This window comes from Xyrauchen texanus, chromosome 39 (genome assembly GCF_025860055.1).
Source record: "Xyrauchen texanus isolate HMW12.3.18 chromosome 39, RBS_HiC_50CHRs, whole genome shotgun sequence".
Classification (NCBI taxonomy): domain Eukaryota; kingdom Metazoa; phylum Chordata; class Actinopteri; order Cypriniformes; family Catostomidae; genus Xyrauchen; species Xyrauchen texanus.
In genome coordinates this window covers 19,841,529-19,866,629 of record NC_068314.1, presented here as the reverse complement: position 1 = coordinate 19,866,629, position 25,101 = coordinate 19,841,529, and the positions used below count along the sequence as shown (strand labels likewise).

The window sequence follows — 25,101 nt, the reverse complement described above, 5'->3', positions numbered from 1 at the left end:
CACTTACTTTTTCCAGTTGGTGGTGCTATGAATGTGACCCACAGTAGCCACATCAATGTGATCAGCCCCACAAAGCCAAACATATGGCTCAATTTTGATGTAAATCTCGTGATGCACGTAGATATAAGATTTAGATATGAGATATGAGACACTTCCTGTTTTCCATTCTTTGACATTACTTTATCGCGTCACCTTGGCAACACCATTCGATATACAAAAAAAATCTGTTAGCAATTTAGCATTGTCAGTGTCTTGGCATGATGTTGCCCACATTTGGTACCTGTAACATGAATCTCTAGGAGGAGTATTTCAAATTTAGAGCATCCATTTTTCAAACAATCCAAAATGGCCGACTTCCTGTTGGCGGAGACTATGACTGTCAACGTGAAAGTTATGTGGCTTGATGTGATCTATAAATATGTTCAAAGTTTGGTGACTGTAGCTCAAAACGGATGTGCTACAGAGACCCCCGAACATGTCTTTCTTCTACAGTGCCCCCTCTACATGTCCATATGTGAACTTTTGCCAAGCCCTAAAGACTGACGACTCTGACTGGTGTGCACATTTTCATGAGTTCTTGAGCATGTTAAGTGCCCCAAAGGCCCCCCGAAACCTTGAACATTTTTTAATAATAATCCTTAGAAGAACAATAGGGTCTTTGCACTTCCAGTGCTTGGGCTTAATAATAATAATAATAATCTTTAGAAGAACAATAGGGCCTACACAATTTCAGTGCTTGGACCCTAATAATCCTTAGAAGAACAATAGGATCTCCACACTTTCTTTGCTTGGGCCCTAAAGATAAACATTGGAAGAAGTATTAGGTAGTCCAGCAGGGGGTGCTCACCTTGCAGACTGTGTAGGTTCTAATGTCCTAGTATAGTGGTGGGAACACTATACTGTAAAAAGGCACCGTCCTTCGGATGAGATGTTAGACTGATGTCCTGACACTCTGTGGTCAGTAAAAATCCCAGGACACTTCTTGAAAAGAGTAGGGGTGTAACCCCGAAGTCCTGGCCAAACCCCCCCCATTAGCCCTCATTAATCATGTCTTCATAATAATCCCCATCCAGTAATTTGTTATGCTTTTTGTACTTTTGTGATGCTTTTTGTCATTTTTTGGAGGCTGATAAACCCTGGTCCTGAACCACTTTTATTGTATGGAAGATAGCAGCATGAACATTCTTCAAAACTTGGGAAATTTATTGTTCCACAGAAGAAGAAAAGAAAATAATTTGTGGGTTTGGAATGACTATAGAATGAGTAAATTATTTTCTATTTTCAACTGTTCCTTTAAGACTGTTTACTGTAAATCTCCACAAGATTAGCTTGTCATTCTCATGTCTGAAGATTAAAAAAATAATTCTACTCTTGAGGTCAGTGGCCTCAGTTTTCTTCTACATACATCTTCTGGTAGTTTTACGGCAGAGTAATGTTGAACCCAACAATGCCTTTAACTGCTTCAGCTCGATAGAGAGTGAAACCATGTACCTTATCTCTGAGGCAATTACTGTACATACTGTATTACAAGTTCTGTATAAGTGATCATTAATAAAACTAAGAAATGTAAATAAATACAATGGTAAACTTGTAGTACTGAGTGTGCTATTTATCGATAAAATAGTTTAACCATGAACAGAACTAAGCTTAATATGAAATGGCTTTATGAAAATTATTGTCAGGCAATGCACTATAAAAGGGAACAGGGAGTGATCAGTCAGACTGTGCTTAAGGGAACTGAATAAGAGCTAAATGCCAGCTTATTTAAGTTATCTCTGTGAGATATGAACAGCGACCAATCAAAACAAAAATCTAAACAAAAATCAAAACAAAAATCTAAACAAAAATCAAAACAAAAATCTAAACAAAAATCAAAACAAAAATCGAATTGACTGCTCCACAGATATCAGACATGGGCCCGGATTTACTGAAGGTTTGTATATATAAAAATATCTGCAAATGTGATAGCACGCTAAAAAAGGTCCGAGCCGATCTACTAACGTAGTCTTTTAAAGATTGCGTATTTTTAGATGCTCAAAATTGCACGTCTTTGCAATTTCTGCGTGTTTCATCTAAATTAATATGCAATTTAGAGGCATGTCTCCAGATGTGCATAATAAAGGCAGGCCGATACACACCTGTACGTCGAACAGGTTTCAGTTATTTGTGCAATTTTTCTTTTTAAATCACCCACAAAGCGGACTGAATTGGACTCAATTGGACTGACACATTTTTGGCATGTGAATAAAGATTTAATTTACTTATCGAAGCTACAAATCGTTTTGAAATTTTAAACAGTCCATTCAAAATCCTCTTGACTCAAAATTTTAAGGCGGCACGTGCCCCCTCAGTATGAATGGGTATGATGATTCTGCTAGAGATTATTGTTGTATGTTCTCCAGGCTTGTTTAGGGATAGATCAACAGCTCTCTACATCATTCAACTGTGAGTTCATTGTGGGTTGGTTGTCTTGGCAACAGGAGGAGACACTTTCCATATGGGCTATAACCGTTGCTATGGAAACAAAGTTTTTATTTTCTATTAATAATCTTGCGGGATAAATGTGTAAGCATTGAGAGATTCAATGTTCAATATAGTGGAAAAGATTTTTGGGAGATTTTGTCTAGCTGTGTTTGTCTGTTAAAATTCCACAGGCTTTCCTGGTTCATGTTGTGTAGCAGTATGTGCACCACTTTAAGGGATGACTCACTCACACTTTGAATAACACAGTTTCCCATTAAGCCTTTGACTAAATAAACTCTTTAATCATATTGGGGGGATTCACAAATGACTTGTGGCCACGGAAAGCGTCATTTATTTGCACATGCTGACTACGTTTTTGTCTAGTTTCTCAGGCCAGTTCTGAGTGCTATTTTGTGGCCGTTGCAATCTGGCTTACTTTGCTAGGACTTTACAGTAATGCTGGGTATCTATAGTCAAGTCAAGTCAAGTCAATTTTATTTGTATATGCGCCTTTCACAACACACATCGTTTCAAAGCAGCTTTACAGAAAATCAGGCATTAACAGAAGATAAAACTGTAATGTCTATAATGTCGATGAATCATCATTGTGTAATTAGATTAAATACGATTTTGAATTGTGTTTAAAAATAAAAAATTGAATAATAATTGTATTTATAACCCCAGTGAGCAAGCCGAAGGCAACTGTGACAAGGAACACAAAACTCCATAAGTTGGAGTACATATACAGAATACTATACAGGTTTCACGATTAGATTCTATTCCGCTTTCGATTCATTTGTGTATATTTCCGTTATAATGTCCACTTTGCTTAAAATTAAAGAAATTCTCTCTCAGATAATGCCGTTATCTATACAGGGAACTTTCTAACCTCCCACATTACGAAAATATTAATGACATTTTATTTACAAAAGTTCCTAAACTATGCAGATCAGTTGCTGTTTAGTTAACAGGTATAATAATCAACAGTGTTGGGTAACATTACTTTTACAAGTAACTCATTAGAATGTTGTGTTACTCCCTAAAAAAAGTTATTTCATTACGTAAAATTACATGTTTATGGAAAGTAAATCATTACGTTACTTTTGCATTACTTTTTTCTCACAGCCACTTTCTCTTCTGCTATGCTATGCATTCCAAACATATAAGCCATACATTCCATACAAGAGATATCACAGGTCATGCTAGCTACTGTACAACACTCATGTCAAAACAACATAGTAAACAAACAGACATTTCTAAATTAGCTCTTCAAGCCATATTTAGAATAAAGAATCAATAACATGAATATACATGATTTGTTTTTCCATCAGCATGACATTATTATATGAATAATGAAAAATAACCACTGTCTTAACTAAAGCAGCAAAGTCCAACACCTTAACCTGCATCATATATGTCATCATGTGCTGTGCCCATCAACAATGTCAGCGTCAACTTTAGAAGGTTTTCAAAAGTCAGGATAAAATTCAGTGGGGAATGCCAGCCTAACATGTTCAAGGAATGTGTCTGATAATTAAATAATATTTTTCACTTAAGTCATCTTAGTGCCGGCTTGTTTTGAGTTGATCCACAGTGCGGACGGCACTTGTTGATGGCAAACAGCTTTAAAGGCGCATGTTGATATAACGTGAATGGAATAGTTTTTATTGCTACCAAAATGTCATAAAAACAGTTTGTTTCTTGTAAAACAAAAATGTAGAATCATTTTAGAAACTAAGACATTTTCTCTGCATACACAATCAATGTAGAACGTTGCTCAGAGCCACTGATCCAGCATCAGCTTTTCTCATCCCATTCTCCCAGTTACAGGGAGCTGTAACACAGAGCAGTTTGACTGCATAAGTCAGTGAATTGAGCGAGTATTTCACCTTGTTTATCATGTCGTGGCCATTGGAGTCTTACAATCCCTCTGCCTAACGCAGTGTGTATTAACACATGAATCAATCTCGTTTCACTCAACCAAATGTTGACCTCATATTATGCTAAAACATGCAATTTTCAAGGCTTTTATAGCTAAAATGCATGCAAGTTGATTGACAGGCGATGTCTGTATCTATATTGGTGATTGGCTCTTTTACCTGCAAGGTGGGACTTCCTTTCTACATCCTTTGACTTATGGGTGCTAAAGCTTCTTGATGTGTGTTCCAATTTCCAAGTTTGCACACTTTTACTCCTGATTTCTTGCAATACAAAAGCAACGCATTACATTATTTAAAAAGTAACTCTGATATTATGGTCTAAAATAAAACAAGATTGCATTACTTGACTTGTTTCTCATAAGTAATCTGATTACATAACACACGTTAATTGTAATGCGTTACCCCCAACACTGATAATCAACAAAACCAAAACTGAAGTTATCTTTGTTTAAAGTAATAGTATAAATAATACATTTTTAAAGAATTAATCTGAAAATCAATATTTATATTGATATTTTTCCCATTCCTACTGTACAGCATCACTTTAGTACTGTGTTTCAGACACCTGATTAGATTTTTTAAATGGCCAAAATTGCACTTGTCCAAACTGCAAGTCTATATATTGTCAGTTATGACACTTTTTTCCATCATTTGACGAATTACTGTAGCCACGATCACTAAAAAATATATACAAACTTCTCTTTTTAATCAAATTTGGTGTTCCGCCTGCTTTCTGTGGGCAGTAATAGTTCAATGTTAATTGCGGCAGGCAATATTTAGCCAAGCTGTCCAAGCTGGAGAACATGTCGAGAACATGTCGATAAAACACTGTTACTATAAACTGTTAATTTGCTTCACTAAACCTGCTGTAGATTAACTGAGTAAGTGAAACACATGCAATCGGGAACTGTATAGAGATGCTTCTTTGTAAAAGTAATTTCCTTTGGCATGGAATGATACAGCTCAGACACAGCAAGTTGCTCTATCCTTTGTTTTCAATGAGATATTCTGGCAGATTCAGCAGTAGCACAATGACGTACAGAATATGATCACTATAATTTCATGCATTTCATTCCTTTTTGTTTTAATGCTGAAGCAGTTTGGGTGCACAAGAAATGAGATGTGAAAGAGTTTGCTGTGCTTGCTAAGGCAAGTATCATTATTACTATTGCTCATATCTGGGGTTAAAGATTTAAACAAGCCCCAGCTATGATTATTTATCTTTAGTGCATAACTCATCCAGCACTGTTTATGCTTTGGACATAAGTGATACTTCAAATTGTGCGGCTTGTTGAAGAGAGGTGCAATTTTTCTTTTTAAGTTACCAGACTTATGATTTTCCCCTGAAGAATGATTAAACATGGTAAAATATTCTAAAGACAGAGTGAAGGAGGAACCCTTGGGATCATTTGGGAGAATGTCATAGAAACTAGGGGGTGGGCTCTTTTGACAGAAAGCAACCACCGAAAACATATTAGCAAGTACTGGAAATGCCCTAGCAAGCACATACTGTATATAAGAGCTCCTAACTGAGAATGTTGTCTTTACAGTATGTGTGTCTCTTATGAGCGTAGACCTTGGACAATTGCCTGTAAATTATTTCCATACGATTTCACACACACACATAGTATACTGCAAATATTTCAGTAAATTGCAGCTAGATTATTGTACCTCATGTATTCTGATTCCAGTGCACACACTGTTGTTGTGTGCTCCTCTTGTATCCAAGAGGAGCAGACTGTGTATTTAACTTTTGGGTGGATGCTGTTTGTTCCTTTCTGTTTAACAGTTACACTGAAAACTGTCGTGCCTCTTCACCCCCACACAGTCCCCAATCCTCATTTCTGATTGGCTCTTGTGTCGTTATCCCACTAACAAAGTTTATCAACACTATAATGACTTCCTTGAGTAAATGTTTGGCTAAGTGACTCCTGTGGACACTCTTTAAACAGACTGTTTTTTGAGGACTACTTTAATATTGCTTGCTTTGTAATCTTCTCAGCAAAAGCACATTTGACTTAAACTTGCAACGATGATGTACATAGTTTATTTCACAGTTACAAACCAAACACTTGTCTTTTGGCATTTTGTGTTTCGCAGTGTGTGAAATGATACCTATTATCATAAAAAAATTCAAGGGGGATGCTTATGGGTCATTGACAAATAAGGTTGTCTGAGCTGTTAAAAATAAGAAATCTCTATTTTTCAAGTCAAAAATATCAAGATGTTTTCTGAAGGTTACACCACTTGACCTGAACAAAATGTGCCTTTTCATAAAAATGTAAAAAGTTTTTTTTTAAACTTCACGCTGTCTTGATTGTCTCGAGGTGTTTGCTTTGTTTTATGGTCAACATAAACAGCACATACATGTTGGTTTCTCCACAAGACGTTGATTTGGTGGACAAAATAATTTTTAAAAATAACTATACATTTTATATAAATACATTTTAAGGAATAATAATAAAAGATTATTCTGCACTAGTCATACCAGCATTTTTTATTTCAAGAATTTCAGCATTTAAATAGATTTTCTTTTGCTTTTTACTGTTTCTGGACATTACTGTTATGACATTTTTACTTGGAATATAATTTTTTACTTTATGACTTTTTTTGCTCATCAAAGAAAGGTGTATTCAAGTAAATGTTTAGTGTGAATTAATTTTTTTTTTAATGTATTTTTAGTTTAATAATCTGGACAAAAGAATTTTCTTTGTGTCATTGACCCTTACACTTGGGCATACTGTAAACCTGTTATTGTATTTTATTATTCATTTTTTGAAAATAATCCATGTTATGATCATGAAAGAAACAGACAATTAACAAAGTAGCCTATAATGGATGTTTGGTCTGTTTCTATGAAGGATGCTTAAACAGTGGTGCATAAAGTTGTTCTACAAACAAAAGCGTTTTATGGGCGAAATCCTGAAAATAGTTAAAATAGAGTTAAAAACATGTACATGTTGTAACTGTACATTTGTCATAGAAATATCTTACCTTCTGTTCTCTTAAAGAAAGACTAAAAATGTCCTCTAACTGTTCTCTTGGCCATTTTTGCAAGTTTGCAGAATGTTCTAAAACTTGCTTAGTGGCATAAGTTTCATGTGAACAATAGGAAGGACAAGTCAACCCATCGTCGCTAAACTCCTACATATATTTTGTTGGTGTTTTCAGAAAATGGTCTCCTTTTCGCAGTGAGAGAGTTCGCACATTAAAGGTTGCCAGATTGCACAACTAAAGCATCACACTGGCAGTATATTTAAAAACTGTTAGTGTTGCTAGGGGTGTTCGATTTAGAGTTTTTTGTAGTTGGCTTCAATTCCCGACTCAAAATTCCTCTTAATTTCAAAATTTACAGCCATCATGCTTGTAAGGCATGAGCGGAAAATCAATACAATTAAAAAAAATCATCATAAATTTTCACTCGTATATAGCTCGCTCAATCCACTGCTTACTACCTCAAAATGCTGCTTCGTAATTTAAAGTTTTTCTGTAACTCCTGGTCAGATTGTCCTACCTAAATCATAACCTAAACTGTTAGTGGGACAGGAGAAGCTGACTCTAAATGGATTCCATGCCGATGGAAAAACAAATCACGCATATGTTCTTGCTCGATTCATTTCAATAATTATCAATAAGCATAGTATGGTGATGTAATCAAATAAGAAAGTTATTAATTTGGAATTAAATGGAACATACGGTATGGTAAGTGAAATCACTTTTTTGTGAAATTAATAAAACTTTCATTTATTTTTTTAGCCAATCACAATGTCCTGTTCGTAATGTTATGGAGTCAAAACAAAAGAGTTTATTCCTGTATTAGAGTCAACTCTGATTCTAGGAAGAGTCAGAGTTAGGGCTGGGATAAACGATTATTTTTTAAACGATTATTCTAGCGATTATTTTTTCGATGCATCGATTAATCTAACGATTCATTTTTCCAGTCCGATTCGATTTCGATTCGATTATCTACCCATGAATTGACTAATAGCAATTTATACATGTTAATTTACATATCTGAATGAAAAAAAAACATTAATTCCTTAACATTGCAATATATGTTTATTGCTCTTAAAAATTCCAAAATAAAAGACTATACAATTGCAAAGTAATGCATTCTTAGTCAGAGGTAGCATTCAATAAAACCTCGAAGCCTTGAAAACACATAGGCCTAGCTTACTGAAAAAAAGTGCATCTTGTAATTCTTCTTTCAGATTAAAATAACAACAACTTAAATGTCTAGCGTTCAATAAAAAAATAAAGGTCACCCAAAATACTTGTTTAGAGCAATTGAAAGAATACAGTAACCAATGTAAACTTGAGGCCTTTAAGCTAATACAGAGAGTGTTTTTCCAACAAAAAATAAATAAAAATTAACATCGACAGTGGGAGCCAGCAGCCTGTCATGGCGTCCTTCCTGAACCAACAGAATTGAACATTTATGTTGAAAACACATAGTCCTAGCTTACTGAAAAAAGTGCATCTTTTAATTCTTCATTCATATAAAAATAACAACAACATATAGTAATACACTCTGCCACTCACCTTTTTCTTAAACTTAAAATTCAAAAATAAAATGTAAGTAAAAGTGTACAAGAGCAAAATAATGCATTCTGATGTCTAGCATTCAATAAAAAAATAAAAAGGTCACCCAGCCACCCTTTCTTAGAGCTATTGAAAGAATACAGTAACTATTGTAAACTTAGGGGCTTTAAGCTAATACAGAAGGTGCTTTTCCAACAAAAAATAAATAATGAAAATAAACATTCAGAATTCAACATTTATGGGCCTAGCTTACTGAAAAAAAGCATCTTCATTCACATGCAAATAACAACTTACACTTTCCTTTCACCTTAAGAATAATGCGTGCGCGCCAGGTGGCGCCTCTTCAGGTGCTGGTGCATTGCCGTGGTGCTAGAATGGAAGGCCATCTCCATTTTGCAAAGACGACATATCACGGAATTGTTTCCTTTTAAATGAAATAATTCCCATACTTTAGAGCAACGAGTGCCTTGCACTTCTGATAGTCTGAGGAGCTACTCGTGTTGCTACTACGCTCCGGCGCCGCCATCTTTGTTTTGGGTCTGACGAATCGACGCGCATATTTTGCGTCGACGTATTTTTTGCGACGTCGACGCGTTGTCCCAGCCCTCGTCAGAGTCGAGGAATCGACTCTTGTGGAGTCGACTCCCAATCACTAAGAAACAGATTGAGCTCTGTGGAGTGAAGCATCAGCTTCAGCGTTAACCCCGACCCTGCATTGTGCTTCCATCATGCGTAACTCAGCGCTCAAAGTTCAAACAATTTAAATAATGTACATTGCTGCTGAACATTTGAAGCGACAGTAATGGATTACTGCACGATTCTGATAATATGTTATTGGGTAATGCTAGCACTAAATACAAAACAAGACTTTTTCTGCAGCTGTTTTCACGTGGAGGTCGAAGCGGCCGTTGACGCTGCAACGCGAGACACGTGGAAGCACCTTTAATATAATGTTTTTTTAGGAGCAAACTGTTGCTATGGTTACCTCCTCAAGCCAGTGCAGCATTAGTTTGTGAGCATTAATTAAAATAGTTTGCTGCCTATTTTGCTACTGTATTGTAAAATGTTTCTGATTCAAATGGATTTTCAGTGGGAAAAAATGTAAGGTGGGACTTGTTTTTATCCATCAGGATTGGAATAGGTCAGACGAAGTCATTTTAGAAGCATTTTTATTTGCACTTTTGTTAAATAATGAATTGTTAATCTCAGTTTTTGTCTATTTTGTGCTTGGATTCTGATCTTAAGGCCATTTCCCTGTATCTGATCATGTAATTAACTCTTATCCATATTGTAATGAACACTTATGGGACAAGTGACACAAAAATAGCTTGGATTGATTTTGTCTGGGATTTACTGCATGCTTTTGTGTTGTTGTTAGTTTGACAGCCTTCTGATATGTGCTGTCTAAAACTTTTAAAAACAGCAATTTGAAATTGATGTTCCAAAATAGAAGATGTGAAAACTGTGAATGAAGCTGTTTTGTGTTACTTAAGTGTGAGCTGCTGGCCAGTAGCTTGTGAGCTATTTTAGGTTAATATGACAGAGTAGGTTGGGCAGTTTTTGTGTGAGTAATCGAAATATTTATTGACACAGCATTTTTTTTATAAAAGGATGCTCTCCAGGGCAGATATTTTTATAACCTCCTATAGAGTTGGTGCTGGAAGCAAAGCAGTAGACCTAATAACTAGATTTTAAAAAAAATTCTAAAGAAAATGTGAGTCGTGCCTGCTTGTGCAAAACTCGCCACCACAATACCACTTTGATGTGGGTGGTTGACAGGGCATTACTAAGTGGTTGTTAAGGTGTTCTGAGTTATTGCTTGGTGGTCGTTTAGCAACCTTTGTCAAAAGAGCCCACCCCCAAGTCTCTATGATATTCTGGACCCTAGATATTACTTGAGTCATCCTCCTTCAATGCAAATCTATGGGATTTTCCAATCTGTTTTATCGTCTGCCAGGCAAAAATATTAAAGGGATGAAAATATTTCAAAAATGAAAACTCTCCCATCATTTACTCACCCACATCCCATTCCACATTTATATGACTTTCTTTCTCCTGCTTAACACAAACAAAGATTTCTAGAAGAATATCTCAGCTCTGTAGGTCCATACAGTGCAAGTGAATAGTGATCAGGCCTTTGTAGCTCCAAAAATCATATAAAGGCAGCATAAAAGTAATCCATATCACTCCAGTGGTTAAATCTATATCTTCAAAAGTAATATGATAGGTGTGGGTGAGAAACAGATCAATATCAAGTCCTTTTTTACTCAAAAGCTCCACTTTCACTTTTACATCTGAAAGTCACATATGGTTCCTGTTCCCATCTGAAAGTGAATTTGAAACTGGTGATTTAGAGTCAAAAAGGACTTAAATATTGTTCTCACCCACACCTATCATATTTCTTCTGCAGATATAGATTTAACCACTGGAGACTTATGGATTACTTTTATGTTTGCTTTATGGGATTTTTGGAGCTACAAATGTCTGATCACCATTCACTTGATTTTAAGGACCTAGAGAGATGAGATATTCTTCAAAAAATCTGTGATTGTGTTCTGCAGAAGAAGGAAAGTCATACACATCTAGGATAGCATGTAGTGAGTAAATTATCAGATAATTTTTGGGTGAACTGTCACTTTAAGCTGGTTTGGTTAGGAAAATAACAGCACACATCTCCTTAAAAAGCTGCACACTTTGAACGTCAAGTCTGTAGCACAATGTAGGCTAGAGATTTTTCAGTTCCTTAACTCTTAGTATAAGCAATTTAATAGTAATGATGTTAAAACACCACCAATCCTATTCTAGAGCTGTTTTCTGTTGTAGCAACAACATTACAACAGCTTTGTAAATCCAGAATCTATCATGCTGTATTTTAGTGGGTTAGCTTAATGTATTTGACTTTGTTAGCATGTTTTTTTTCTTTTCTTTTTTTCATGTGTTTCATTCTGTTTCACAACAGATCACAAGCTTAACCTCATAAAGTGGCACTGCAAGAACTATTGCACTTCCCAGCATGCTTTGCCCGGCTGGGTGGGTGGTTTGGAGGCACTGGAATAATCTAAAATCAATGCACAGTATGGATCGCCTGCCCACTGATGTTTTTACTGCTGATGCATTGTGCTCATTCATACTCTCATTACAGTGATTGATAGACAGTGAAAAGGTAGTTTTAAAATAAAGTCGAATTTCTGTCTGATCAGCTGGTTAGTTTTATAGGCCCCTGGACAAGTAAGTCTGCAGTTTTCCTATAGAGCTGCCCAAAGCTGGGGTTTCTCAGGAAGATGTGTGACCCTGTTTTCAATAACATGACTTAACATCTAAAAAGTTACTCCAGGGTTTTGGCCTGTTTATCATTAGGTCTACAGCTCACAGTGAAGTGTGCTAAAAAGTCTTAAAACATGTTGCGACTTGCAGCTCGAAGTCTATTCAGCTGCGGTCCAGTGTCAAAGATCAATGTTAAATTTAAATGCAATATCCCCTTGTGTCATATGACAAAATGTATTATTTTATGTATGATGATATATCAAACGCATAAAATAATTATCAACATAACCAAAATACAACTTTGATTATAATGAATTATTTGCATTTTTTTTAATGTTTGTACTTTATAGACTGTTTAGAATATTGCATTACATATAGTGCAATGTAGAGCAAATATAGTACAACTTCAATGGCATGTTCACAAGGTGCTTTACACATATTGACATTGAGATTAGTTCAAGTTCATCAGTGCATTATTTTCATTCAGTGAAAATGATTAAATCATTCATGTCGGCCTTTTGCCACTTTTATTTTTAAGGATGCAGATAGGACAGGAAATGATGGTGAGAAAAGTGGCTCATAGAATCAGACAATTTTACTAGCAGGATTCAAACTTCGACTCCATTAGCACCACAGCTTAGTGTGTTGAAGCATGTGCACAGTGTCCTTAGTGGTTTTTAGCATGTTTCTAGCATGCTGCGGTTGCTATTCTGAGTGGTTACTAGAGCATTTTTAGGTACTTATGGTATTTGCTAGTGTTTTGCTAGGGCGTTGCTTGCTAAAGTTTGCCTAGAAATGTAATCAAGAGTAATCAAGCCTCTCCTCAACCCTCAACAATTTGATGTATTTTCAATGTCCCTAGCATGAATGTTACAAGACGTTATAAACGACAAAGTCTAATGGGATAGTTCACCCAAAAATGTAAAGTCTCTTATCATTTACTCACCCTCATACCATCTAAGATGTGTATGACTTTCTTTCTTCTGCAGAACCCCAAAAAAGATTTTTAGAAGAATATCTCAGCTCTATAGGACATTCAATAAAAGTGAATGGTGGCCAGACCTTTGAAGCTCCTAAAATCAGATCAAGTCAGCATAAACGTAATCCATCAAACTCCAGTGGTTAAATCAGTGTCTTCTGAAGTGATCCAGTTGGTTTTGGGTGAGAACAGATAAAAATGTAACTCCTTTTTCACTGAACATCTTGAGTTGACTGACAGGCTATGTCTGTATCTAAAATGTGATTGGCTCTTTACCTGTGAGGCAGGACTTCCTTTTCTACATCCGGTTGGTATTGCAATTTCTCTCATTCATTTAAATACCAGTGGTCCATCTTCTTTGACCAAAACAACTCCTGAGTTGCCATAGCAATTTAATGGTTTCCCTGTTATTGATGTGAAACACTAGGGCATGATGAATTTCCATTTGATGTTATTAGCGGGTGCCGTCAATGACTGTTGTGTTGGTTTAACCAATTCAGGCATGGTGTGTCATCCAAAGTGTTGTCAGAGAAGTTTGGGTGGCACCACAAATATTTAAAGGGGAAGCCACATGCTCACTATTATTGACAATTTGGTGTTGAGTGATATGGATTATTGTTTGTTTTTCTCTGTACCTATTTGAAAAATCCAGTTTAAGCTGGTAGCTGTGTTTTTACAAATTGTTTAAAAAACTGAATTTTCTATGATTGTTTTACAAGTTTTTAGTATGGTGTGAAGTATACACTTTATTTATCTTTTCTAATATAGCTAATTTTATTATTTATGGGTTATAATCATTTGTTATTTGCAAGTAGAGTTGTGAGCAGTAGAGGGAAGTGTATGTGTGAGAGAGCAGGTGTCTCTAACAGGCTGGTAAACACCATGAGGTGTTCCTGAGCATTTATTATTCAATCACCAATTCTTGTGCACACATACACATGTTGGAGCGACTATCCTTATGAGGACTCTCCATAGACATAATGATTTTTATATTGTACAAACTATAGATTCTATCCTCTAAACCTAACCCTTCCACACACACACACACACACACATTTGTATGCATGTACACTCAAAAACACGCAAACACCAGTTTCGTTCACACACTGGAGTGGAATGTAGGAGTGTCTTCTGTTGCAATAATACCTGGAATTATTCAGGCAGATTTCAGCTCAGTCCATACAATGCATTTAAATGAGTATCTTCAGGCTGCTTGCTGTTTGATGGTCCAAAAGGCATATTTACGCAACATAAATGTAATCAACACAACTCCAGTCGATCAGTTAATATCTTCTGTAGCAAACCGATTGTAAGAAATAAATCGATAATTAAAAAGTTTTTACATTTAAATCATTGCTTCTGCCCAGTGCTGTATTGCTGTTTGAAATGAACTAACTCGCTTGACGTTCGTTCCTCTGTTGTATACAAAGCATGTGCTTCCGACTTCTCGCGTGAACGCGCCATTGCGTTTATGTCACTGATGTGTCGACTGCTGGCAGAAGTGATTTTTTAAAGTTAATGAAGTTTTATTTATCAATAAATTTTTTACACAAACCTATTGATTTGCTTCAGAAGACTTTTTGATCGACTGGAGTCATGTGGATTACTTGTATGCTGCTTAAATATGCCTTTTGGACTGTCAAACAGCCAGCAGCCTCATGGTACCCATTTACAGGCATTGTATGGACAAACTGAGCTGAAATCTGCTTATAAAAATCTTCACTTTGATTCTGCTGAAGAAGGAATGTCATACACATCTGGGATGGCTTAAATGTAAGTAAATCATGAGAGGATTTTCATTTCTGGGTGAACTAACTCTTTAACAAATGGGTTTAGCAACGGGATATGCCAAAAAAATGAAATGCCTATTACTATGATTTGCTCATGACACCTGATCAGTGTTATGATTGCTTGCCTATTCATGTTGAATCTGTCGTGACTGCAGGCCTCCGTTCTCGATCGACGGCCAGGTATGAGGTTGCAGCACCTGTTTTGGAAACAGGAATATCCCAGGGGAACAGTCAGTGCTGCTGTGTGTGCGTATTTGTGTGTGATCCCGATCGACAACATTATAAGTACTCATACACTAGATGGATAACTATTCTGAATAAGATGCCTAGTGGAACTATTAATGTAATTTATGTGTTAGAAGCATTCATACAGCAACTCTATCAAAATGACTAACGGGAATGGGATTAGGGATATGAGTGAAGAGGATTTCATAAGTGTCATAAGGATCTTTTTATTGTTCCTCTGGATAGTTTTGCTTTTTGTCAGACTACTTTTGATGAGATTGCTTCAGCTGTCCTTTATTGTTATGTTTTTCAAAGAGTTTAGGACAGAGAAACAGACTAAATGGTATTCCGTTTTTGCCTATGTATGGAGTTTGTTGCCTTGAATAGGAGATTGCTCCATAGGCTTTGGGTCTTATAAAATTGTGGTACTCTACCTACATTATTACAAAATGATTTCTTGCATGGCTTGTACATATTAAAACAGATTCCTGATAAAATAAACTCTAGACGTTTATACACTTTCACAGAAATTATGTGTAAAACGATAGATTATCAGTTCATAAACACTTACTGTGCACACAATGATATCTTATGACATCAAACCCGGTGATTGGGTGCATGACTTGTACGGTTATACATTTTAATGTTTGCATTACATAGCCAACTTCATGCTTTTTCAGATTCTATCAAGTTGCGCGGTAGCAAAGAATTTGGGTCCAGAAGAGCACGCGACTTGACACGTGAGCCAAAAGTGTAATTGAAGTACCGCAAAATGATGTGGTTGCTTTAGCGGAAGCATACCGCGATGTGTGTAATGAACCATGTAAGCATTTTGCAAAAATGTTGCCACTGTCACGTCATTTTCATGAGATCAGGCTGGTCTTTCCCTATAATCCCTCCAGTCACAAAAGCCAGGTTTACCATAGTGAAGGACTGATAATACAGCTGGACCGATAATCATGCCACCTGTTAGGTCTCCCTGCTGTTTCTTTACTTTGTGTTGTGCCCAAGAACTGGTAAAATAACTGTAACAAACACTGCCTTTCTTGCCTTATTGCTTTTTAAATTTCAGCAATATAGAATATATTCTTTATATCTGCCTCCCTGCCTTTAGATATCATCATCAGGCATAGGACAATATCGGTTGACCACTATTTTGTCAGTTAATAATGTTAAGAAGTGACACATGTAATTATAAACTTATGCTGAGAGTCTGATTGGAGCATTCATGGTGAGTTACTAAACTATTACCTTTAAAGACCTTATTCAGATCAGCCGATTAGGGCATCTTGCACCAACTCTCGAGCAGCTTTTATGGGTAACCTAAGTAAAACTAAGATACTGTATATGGCATCTCTCCAGTGACACTGTCTGACTTGCTTCACTGGATTCTGTCTCAGTCTGACCTGCAGCACACAGGCTGCACCTGCATTTTGTTTATTTTCGGTAACGTTACATAACCCAATAAGCAGAAATAAGCAGAGTTTGTGGAACCTGCACTGAATGGAATTTAGGCTGAGCACTGTCTCAGGAATGAAGATGTCATGTGGTGTTGGTCTCTTGAGAGATGATTTATTAAATTGTTTGTAGTATCTAATTAGATTGGATTAATCGTTTTCTAAAGAATGTCACACCCCCATGTAATTTGTTTCCCTGAAGCAGTTTTTTCAGTGCTCTAATTTGAAATGGGTGAGTTTAAAGTCAAAGAGAGTCTCTTTTTTGCTGTCTTAATCCTCTAAAGTGAGATGTTTAAGTTTTACAACATTGACTGCAAGCCTCTCTGCCCTGCTCTGGTCTTGACCTCCACTTCCTCTCAGGAAAACCACAATTTCTTATCAGCTGCCAAACCCAGCAAAACTCATTACAAATTCCCAACAGAATTTTTTTAATGGAATGTGAGAAAGAAAGAGATTATGTTAAGAGAGTATGTTGATGGGAAAAAGTGCTTAATGGAGGGAAAGAACCGATAAATGAGAAAGGGGTGACAGGAAAGCAGTTATACATGCTATGAAATAGAGAGTATCTTTGTGTGTTTCTGTTCCAACACCTAGTGAGAACATGGAGGGCAGCATTTTAAGGCATCATTTTAAAGAACAGCATTTTAAGGCATCATAAACACATTCCAGAGACAAAGGCTGTTCCAAATTGTAGCAACATTATGCTGCAACATTGTACAGAGAATGCACACTGAAAGCATTGTGGTGAACTAAGGGACAGAATCCATCCAAAATGGTGGTCAGTCGAAAGAAATGTCAACTATAAATATATAATTTTTTACATTATCTATAAAAATTGTTCAAATTAAAAATGGACTGTTTACCAAATATTGTGTGTGCTATGCATTTTTATGCTTATTAAAATACCACATTATTAGCTTATCGCTGCTAACGTCAAATGCAAATCAGGTTTCATTTATGTTAGGATGCTGCCTTAACACGTCAAAGCTTCAGTACAGCTATCAACACAAGCGGCACGTTCACCTCCACATGAAAAGCATTGCAGATAGTGTCACAGAAGGCTGATTTTACAAGGTTGCTATGTAGCAAGAAAGCAGGAAGTGTACACAGAAAATCGTGAAAATAATTAAACAAATTAAAAGAGGTAGGCTAACATTAAAGATCGACTGATATTTCTGAAAATGTAACCCCAATGGAAGCCACACTAGTTTTTGGAAAAGATATAGATGCTCATACTAAATGAGCAAAACAATGAGGAACAGGCAAAGTCCTTTTCAAGGCATATTAGACCTCTCAGCAGTCAACATGGAAAACACATCCCGAGGCAGATACTTTCTATGGATACAACTGGCACAAAAGAACAGGTCCAATCTACTTGAATGGGGAAAGACCAAAATCCCCAAAACAGTGGGCCAGGATTACGATCAAAGGATTATGATTACGAACCTATTTAATAAAAAACTGATAACAGTGGTATGATAAATTGTCCATCTGTAGCTCAGATCACGCTAAAAAAATGCTGTTTTTCAGGTCAGTGCAGCTAATGCGCATATGCCTTCTCAGGTTAACTGACAATATTTGTATCTAAAAGGTGATTGGCTCTTGTACCTGTAAAATGGGATTTCCTTTTCTACACCCGCCATATTGGGTGCTCCAATTTCTCCCATTCAGTTTAATACAAGTGCTCCATCTCGGGCTAAAAAGCTTCAGGAACAGGCGAGAAGAGGAGATTCAAGTGTAACTGATGATCATGACATGGATCATGGTTAACGTAAACCACAATTATGATGAGTTGGTCAGGGCTGAAACAAGCTGATTCCAGATCATGTTTTGGAGTCTGTCTATGCCCCCTGTAATCCTTTCTCTGTCCTCTATGTCATTGGGGAAGTGGAGTTTAATCAGGAAGCCACAGCAGACAGGCCTGTGTTGTAATCTAGTCCACATCCCCTGCTTCTACCAGACAGCTGTCCTCTTGTGTTTGTGACCGGACAAGAATGTGCTGCTTTGCTATCTTTCATCCTACAATCCTCTTCTTCAAACCTTCACCCTCACTGAAGCCATGTGACAGCATCTCTTTTAGCTGTGTTTTCCAAGGCAAGCATCACTATTACTCCTGCTCTTATTGTACATACATAAGAATTTGAGCAAACAAAAAGTAATAAACTTTGATGCAGAACTCATCCCTCATACACAGACGGACAAGAATAATACATCAAATACCTGGCTTTTTGAAGAGAGGTGCGCTGTTACTTTTCTTAGTAATCAGACTTGAAACCATAACCACATAACAATGCACTAGCAACTACGTAGCAATGCCTTTGCAAACTCCCTCAACACCCTAGCATTTTGCACAGGCAGACACCACTCTCAGGTTCAGAAAATCTAAAAATCTAGTCCTTGTTTATCTAAATCTAGTGGGTTTTTTAATCATATGAATATATTGTCAAAAGTATTTCCTGAATAGATGCATTTAAAACAGTACTAATACTTTATATCTTGTGACATCCGTGCATGAGGTTACTATTTTTTGCCAAACAACATTTTTTGTTCTAATTTTCTGTTGTAGTTTTGCATTTGTTGCGGTTCTACATACTTAAAGGTGCACTAAGAAATGTTGGTGTTTATGCCATCATGGACTTACACTGACCCCTAGGGGCCTGGATGCTGCATCATTCAAAATCAATAGTTTTTAGTTACTGATGCCATTGTAGAAATTCACTATTCCAATTGAGCCATAATTCATTTAATCCCTGAGTGAAAGTGTCCAATAACAGGGAGGTTACTGAGATTAAGCGAGTAGTATTTGGCTGGTCATGTGATCTTAAAATGGCAGCCCTTGAGGGGAACCTCTCCATGTAGAATAATACTGATTTTACAAGATGACTGAAATGACTGGAGTCTTCATCTTATCTGGGTGTCTATGATTTTATATATATGTTTCAAAATGACAAATAATTTCTTTAAGAGTAAAAAAATTTATGGAGGACATATTTACTGAGTTCACCTTTAACTGGGCATGTATAAGACTAGCATCTATCAGTATGTTTACATGCACAGTTATAATCAAGCTACAGCAGTTTTTGTGTATTTGAACTTGTCTTAATCTGTCTGTCCAAGTATACATAATACAATGCAAAATCTAATATCTGAAGGAAGGTCGTCAAATATGCCAGGTTAAATTTACAATGTGAATACAATGTTGGCGGCCAACATTCTTCCAACGAAATAGCTATGGGACATTTTATTTTGCTTTCACATGATTAACAGGACATTCTAAAATGCCTAATGTGAAAAATGCTTAATGTGACTTTAGGTACAGCTAAAACTACCTGTCAGAACCCAATTTCTCCCAATCTTACTATCCTTTGCCAAAAGAATGAAAGATGGATGGTGAAGAAAGACAATATTTTTCAGTTAAGCGTTTTCCTTTGAGAAAATTAGACATGTTAATTTATTTCTCTTCCATTTTTTTTAAAGCTTGTCCATTCTGTAATTTTTCAAGTGTTTCAGGGCCACTTTCTTTACAAACATGCCTTATAATGGCTTTTCACGGGATAGAAAATGCTTATGTAATCTAATCAACATTTTAAGTAACCTAAATATTCCCCCTCTGAAGACTAAAGTGGGGCAGTTAGGTTATCAGACTCCAACATTGCACTGTCTGAATTAAATAGAAATTTATTTGTTTTATGATGTCAAGTTTGATATTGATATTAACAATGGAAATTCATTTTAATTTAAATCAAATCAGAAAAATATCCTGACTTTATATTCACACAATGCCGTGAATGAGAAAATGTCATTTGTATGACGACCGTGTGATTTTATAACCAAGGTATTCCGTGAAACCGTTATATCTCTATTCTTCTTCTTATGCCCTCTCACCCCTTTCAGGGTATGGGCCGTCAACAATAGATCGCCAGAGGTTTCTGTCCTGGGTCATTCTTTCCAGTTGACTCCAGTTTTATCCCATCTTGGTGATGTCTGCCTCAAGGTCATGTCGCCAGGTGTTTCTTGGACGGCCTTTCTTCCACTTTCCTTGGGGGTTCCATCGCAAACCCTGCTAATTGATGTTTGGTGGTTTGCGTAGGGTGTGCCCTATCCATCTCCATCTTCTCTTCTGAATTTCTTTTTCTGCAGGACGTTGATTGGTTCTATCCCATAGACTGGTATTGCTGATAGTGTCTGGCCAGCGGATCTGTAGTATCCTTCTATTACTGCTGTTGATAAATGTCTGAATTCTTTTGATGGTGTTTTTTCTCGATCTCCAGGTTTCGGCCCCATAAAGCAGTACTGCCTTTACATTAGAGTTGAACAACCGAATCTTTTGTTTTCAAAGACAGCTCTTTTGAGCTCCAAATGTTTTTGAGCTGTATGAAAGCCATTCTCGTTTTGCCGATCCTTGCCTTGACGTCTGCGTCCCAGCTGGTCTGTAATGCTTCCCAAGTAAGTGAAAGTCTGCACTTCTTCGAGTGGACTTCCATTCAGGTTGACTGGTTCGGTACTGCTGATGTTGGTCTTTAGGATCTTCAGGTCTTCAGGATGACTGTCACAACATTTGTTTTCTCCTGCATCTGCTGGTGCCTGTGGGAGAGTAGTGCAAGATCATCGGCAAAGTCCAGGTCATCGAGCTGGTTCCACAAAGTCCACTGGATTGCATTCTTGCAGTCACAGGTGGACATCTTCATGATCCAGTCAATGGCATGAAGAAAGAGGAAAGGTGACAGTAAACATCCTTGTTTGACTCCGGTCTTTACCAGGAAGCTGTTGGTGAGCTGCCCTCCATGGATGACTCTGCATGTCATTCCCTCGTATGAGTTCTTGATCAAGCTGACCAACTTGGTTGGAATGCCACAGTGTTTAAGGAGGCTTCAGAGGGTCTTTCGATCAACACTGTGAAAAGCCTTCTCATAATCTTACATTTCTAGTCTACAATTATAATACTTTCTCCTTTGCATGATAAATATGTCATCACTACAACACGCACCCTTCCCGTTATCGGCTCTGCTCTTGTTTACACAGACATGTTCTGGGATTGATCCCAGCAATGTTACTAGGGTCTGAACCCAGGAAAAACATTTCTGGCTGCATGTACGCATATTTGTGTGTGTGTGTGTGTGTGTGCGTGCGCGCAGTGTGCAATTCTCCGCAGCAGATTTCATTTGTTGAGATGCAATTAGTTTGATGAGATCTCAACACTGACTCAACACACTCAACACTATGTCTAACATATGCACACTCTGCAATTTTCCACTGTTCATATCAATGTCAGTATGCTGCATGTTTAAATGTTATGTCCAGTTGTGCATATAGGCACTAGTTTGGCATTTCTGTACATGAGTGTGTGCATGGTACAACCACTGGGCTGATAAGATACGTCCCATATCTGTGTCCTCAAGGCTATCCTTATGAGGACTCTCAATAGACATAATTGTCTTTATACTGTATGAATTATAGATTCTAACCCCTAAACCTACACCTAAACCTAACCCTCACAAAAAACTTTCTGCATTTTTACATTTTCCAAAAAACATAATTTAGTATGTTTTTTTTAATTATTTGAATTATGGGGACACTAGAAATGTCCACATGTACAGTATTATGTCCTTGTAATTACCAGTTTGTACCCTTAAAAAAAAAGTCCTCGTAAACCGCACACACACACACACACACACACACACACACACACACACACACACACACACACACACACACACAGGCTTAACTATGTCTCATATCAGTTTTTGTCCTCTAAGTGCTGAGCTCTGTACGATCAGTTAGTCTGCTCGGATCTGTACTACTGAGGAGCTATAATCACATCCTGGTTAATAATGAGTATACTCTCTCTATCTCTCTTTCTCTTTCTCTCTCTCTCTCTCTCTCTCTCTCTCTCTCTCTCTCAGAATAGCATCATTCCATTCTCAAATATTGAACAGACTGGGTGGTTTACTGATGGTATCAGATCTTTCAGAACATGTTTTATTGATTTGATTGTGGCCAATTCAGTTATAATCTTTAGAACTGGTTAAAATAATATATATATATATATATATATATATATATATATATATATATATATATATATATATATATATATATCCATTTCATGCATGTAAACAATAACAAAGGAAGTTGAACACTGCTGATACTAGAGCACTTTCGGTATTGTTAACAGATCCTTTAAATAATAAACAGAGTTAACATATTTTCTCAAAGAACATCAAATATTTACCTGAAGTGACTTATCCAGATGTGTTTTTGATATTAAGCATCTATGCGAGAGAGGCAATGAAATTGTATCTTAGTTTAGATGCCCACAATTATTTCCTCAGCGGAGAGATCGGGAACATTGGATTGCTCCTATTATAATCTATGAAGCCATTCAATAAAACTGTCTTTGTGACCTGTGGACAAGAATTTCATTATTTTAATAATAAAAAATTATTTTCTTCTGGATAGAAGAGTCTGCTCAATGAAAATAAATGATTTGCTGAGCTTCCATTCATTATATTGGGAGCGATGTTCCACTTTTAGAGCGCTGCCTATCAAACTTACTATTATTTGGCATAAATTTCGTTCACCTACCAGAGATCAGGCGTGTGCAACAGTTGTTAATACTGCTCATGTCAAGCTCTCTCTCTTCTTTCTTTCCTTTGATGAGAGAGGTCAACAGAGAATGGCCAGACAGGATCCAACTGACAAAGTCTTCGGTAACCGCTCTATACAAATTTGGTGAGAACAATATAATCTCAGAATGCTATTCTGAGTGGCAGGTTGGCGATGTTTTGGTGGCACGAGGGGAACCTACATAATATTAGGCAGGTGGTTTTAATGTTGTTGCTGATCTGTTTATATATATATATATATATATATATATATATATATAATATTGTTGGCGGTCACTGTTGAGCTCTGTTGCCATCATTCCCATTGCACAGTAGCAGCGCCTTTTCTGATTGGTGGATCTGGTTTCAGGATTCTGGGTAGTGTGTTTCTGTACCAGAAATTTGGTTGGTGAATAAGTTGAAATCACACTGACTTATGGCTTATATTTTATCACTATAAAGTAATTTATCTGTGGAGAAAATAAATGAAATCAATAAAAATATTTACTTCCTGAGCCATACTGTTGCGCTCTCTTACATATGCCAATTTCCCCAACTCCCCTAAGAAAAGCAGTGTTTTTAAATTCTGTTTGGTTTTCTGGATCTTGTGTTTCAGGGGGGCTTTCTCTGAGGTGGTGCTTGCAGAAGAGAAGAGGACAAGAAAACTAGTGGCGATAAAATGCATCCCGAAAAAAGCTCTGGAGGGAAAAGAAAACAGCATTGAGAATGAGATTGCTGTGCTCCACAAGTGAGTCATTGAAACAGCTGTTTCTCTTCAATTACGGATGTATGCCACACTCACATTAACAACACCTACAAGCTGTAGGCACAGTGAAATCCAGAGATTTAAAGTCCACAAAGTTCACAGTATACACTATCTGTAACAGCTGTGTTATCTCAGAGAGAGAGAGTACAGAAAGTGATTTGTGAGTGTGTTAAGAATCTCATGTTTAAACCGCTGGAATCGAAAAGCTCTGTGGGAATGTCAGGAGCTGAAGCAGCCAACGCTATTTTTAGTGTCTGGGTTGCCCGGGTTACCACAGCCAAAGAGGCACAGCATTCAAAGAGAGATTTGAGCAGACATGTGAATGAGGAAACACTCACTGCCCGCTACAAAGTCGCATTTCTCAACAACGCTGCTGTCACCAGTGGCGGGGATTTTAAACTAGGGTGTGCTAGTAAATCTACTGCACTGTTTGTTTAATTTATATCTGTTTCTAACCTAGTGAGCTGCCCACCTAGACAACATTTTAAGGCATCATATAGGCACACTCCCAATACGAACACTGTTCATTATGCTAGATTTTATTGCGTTAGACCTAGTTTTGGCCAAAATGTAATGTACCGTTCACAGAGAAAGAAATTCCTGAAATAATTGTGATGAGCAGCACTATAATATTTTTATTTTAATAAAAAGTACAAATTTAATCTAATTAGAAATGTACTTTTTTACCCAACATCTGTGTGTGACTTAGAAGGCAGCTACCCATGTAGTCAGTAGACATCAAGGCAGCTTTAGGTTTTAGAATAGATCTACCGTCTGTGTGCTCTCCAATTGTGAAACAACTCATCTGTCAAAAACTATGCTTTCATCCAAAGCAATTTACAATAAGTCCACCTCTAGATTAGCCTGGGCTTTTGTGTCCTTGCCACCGACAGATATTGTTCAGCAGCAATGTGATGTCACTACTGCCAGCACTGTTTAAGCAGTTCAGATTGTCATGGTAAATCCTGCTGGCCGTCCTCAAGCAAAGCACTGACCTTACATTGCCAGCCAGATTACAGGACGCTCAGGAGAGTTTAAGGGCCATGCACAAATCTGCTGTCAGCAAGTAC

At 37.0% G+C, this 25,101-nt stretch overlaps 1 protein-coding gene across 2 annotated transcripts in view; it reads left to right on the top strand.

The window, feature by feature from the left end:
• LOC127632853 (calcium/calmodulin-dependent protein kinase type 1-like) overlaps window positions 1-25,101 on the top strand; it is a 76,150-nt gene that overhangs the window by 19,387 nt on the left and 31,662 nt on the right. For both annotated transcript variants that reach the window (XM_052111662.1, XM_052111661.1), the window contains exon 3: window positions 23,882-24,013. In XM_052111662.1, the coding sequence (XP_051967622.1) occupies window positions 23,882-24,013 (132 nt within the window). The remainder of the gene's footprint in view (window positions 1-23,881; window positions 24,014-25,101) is intronic.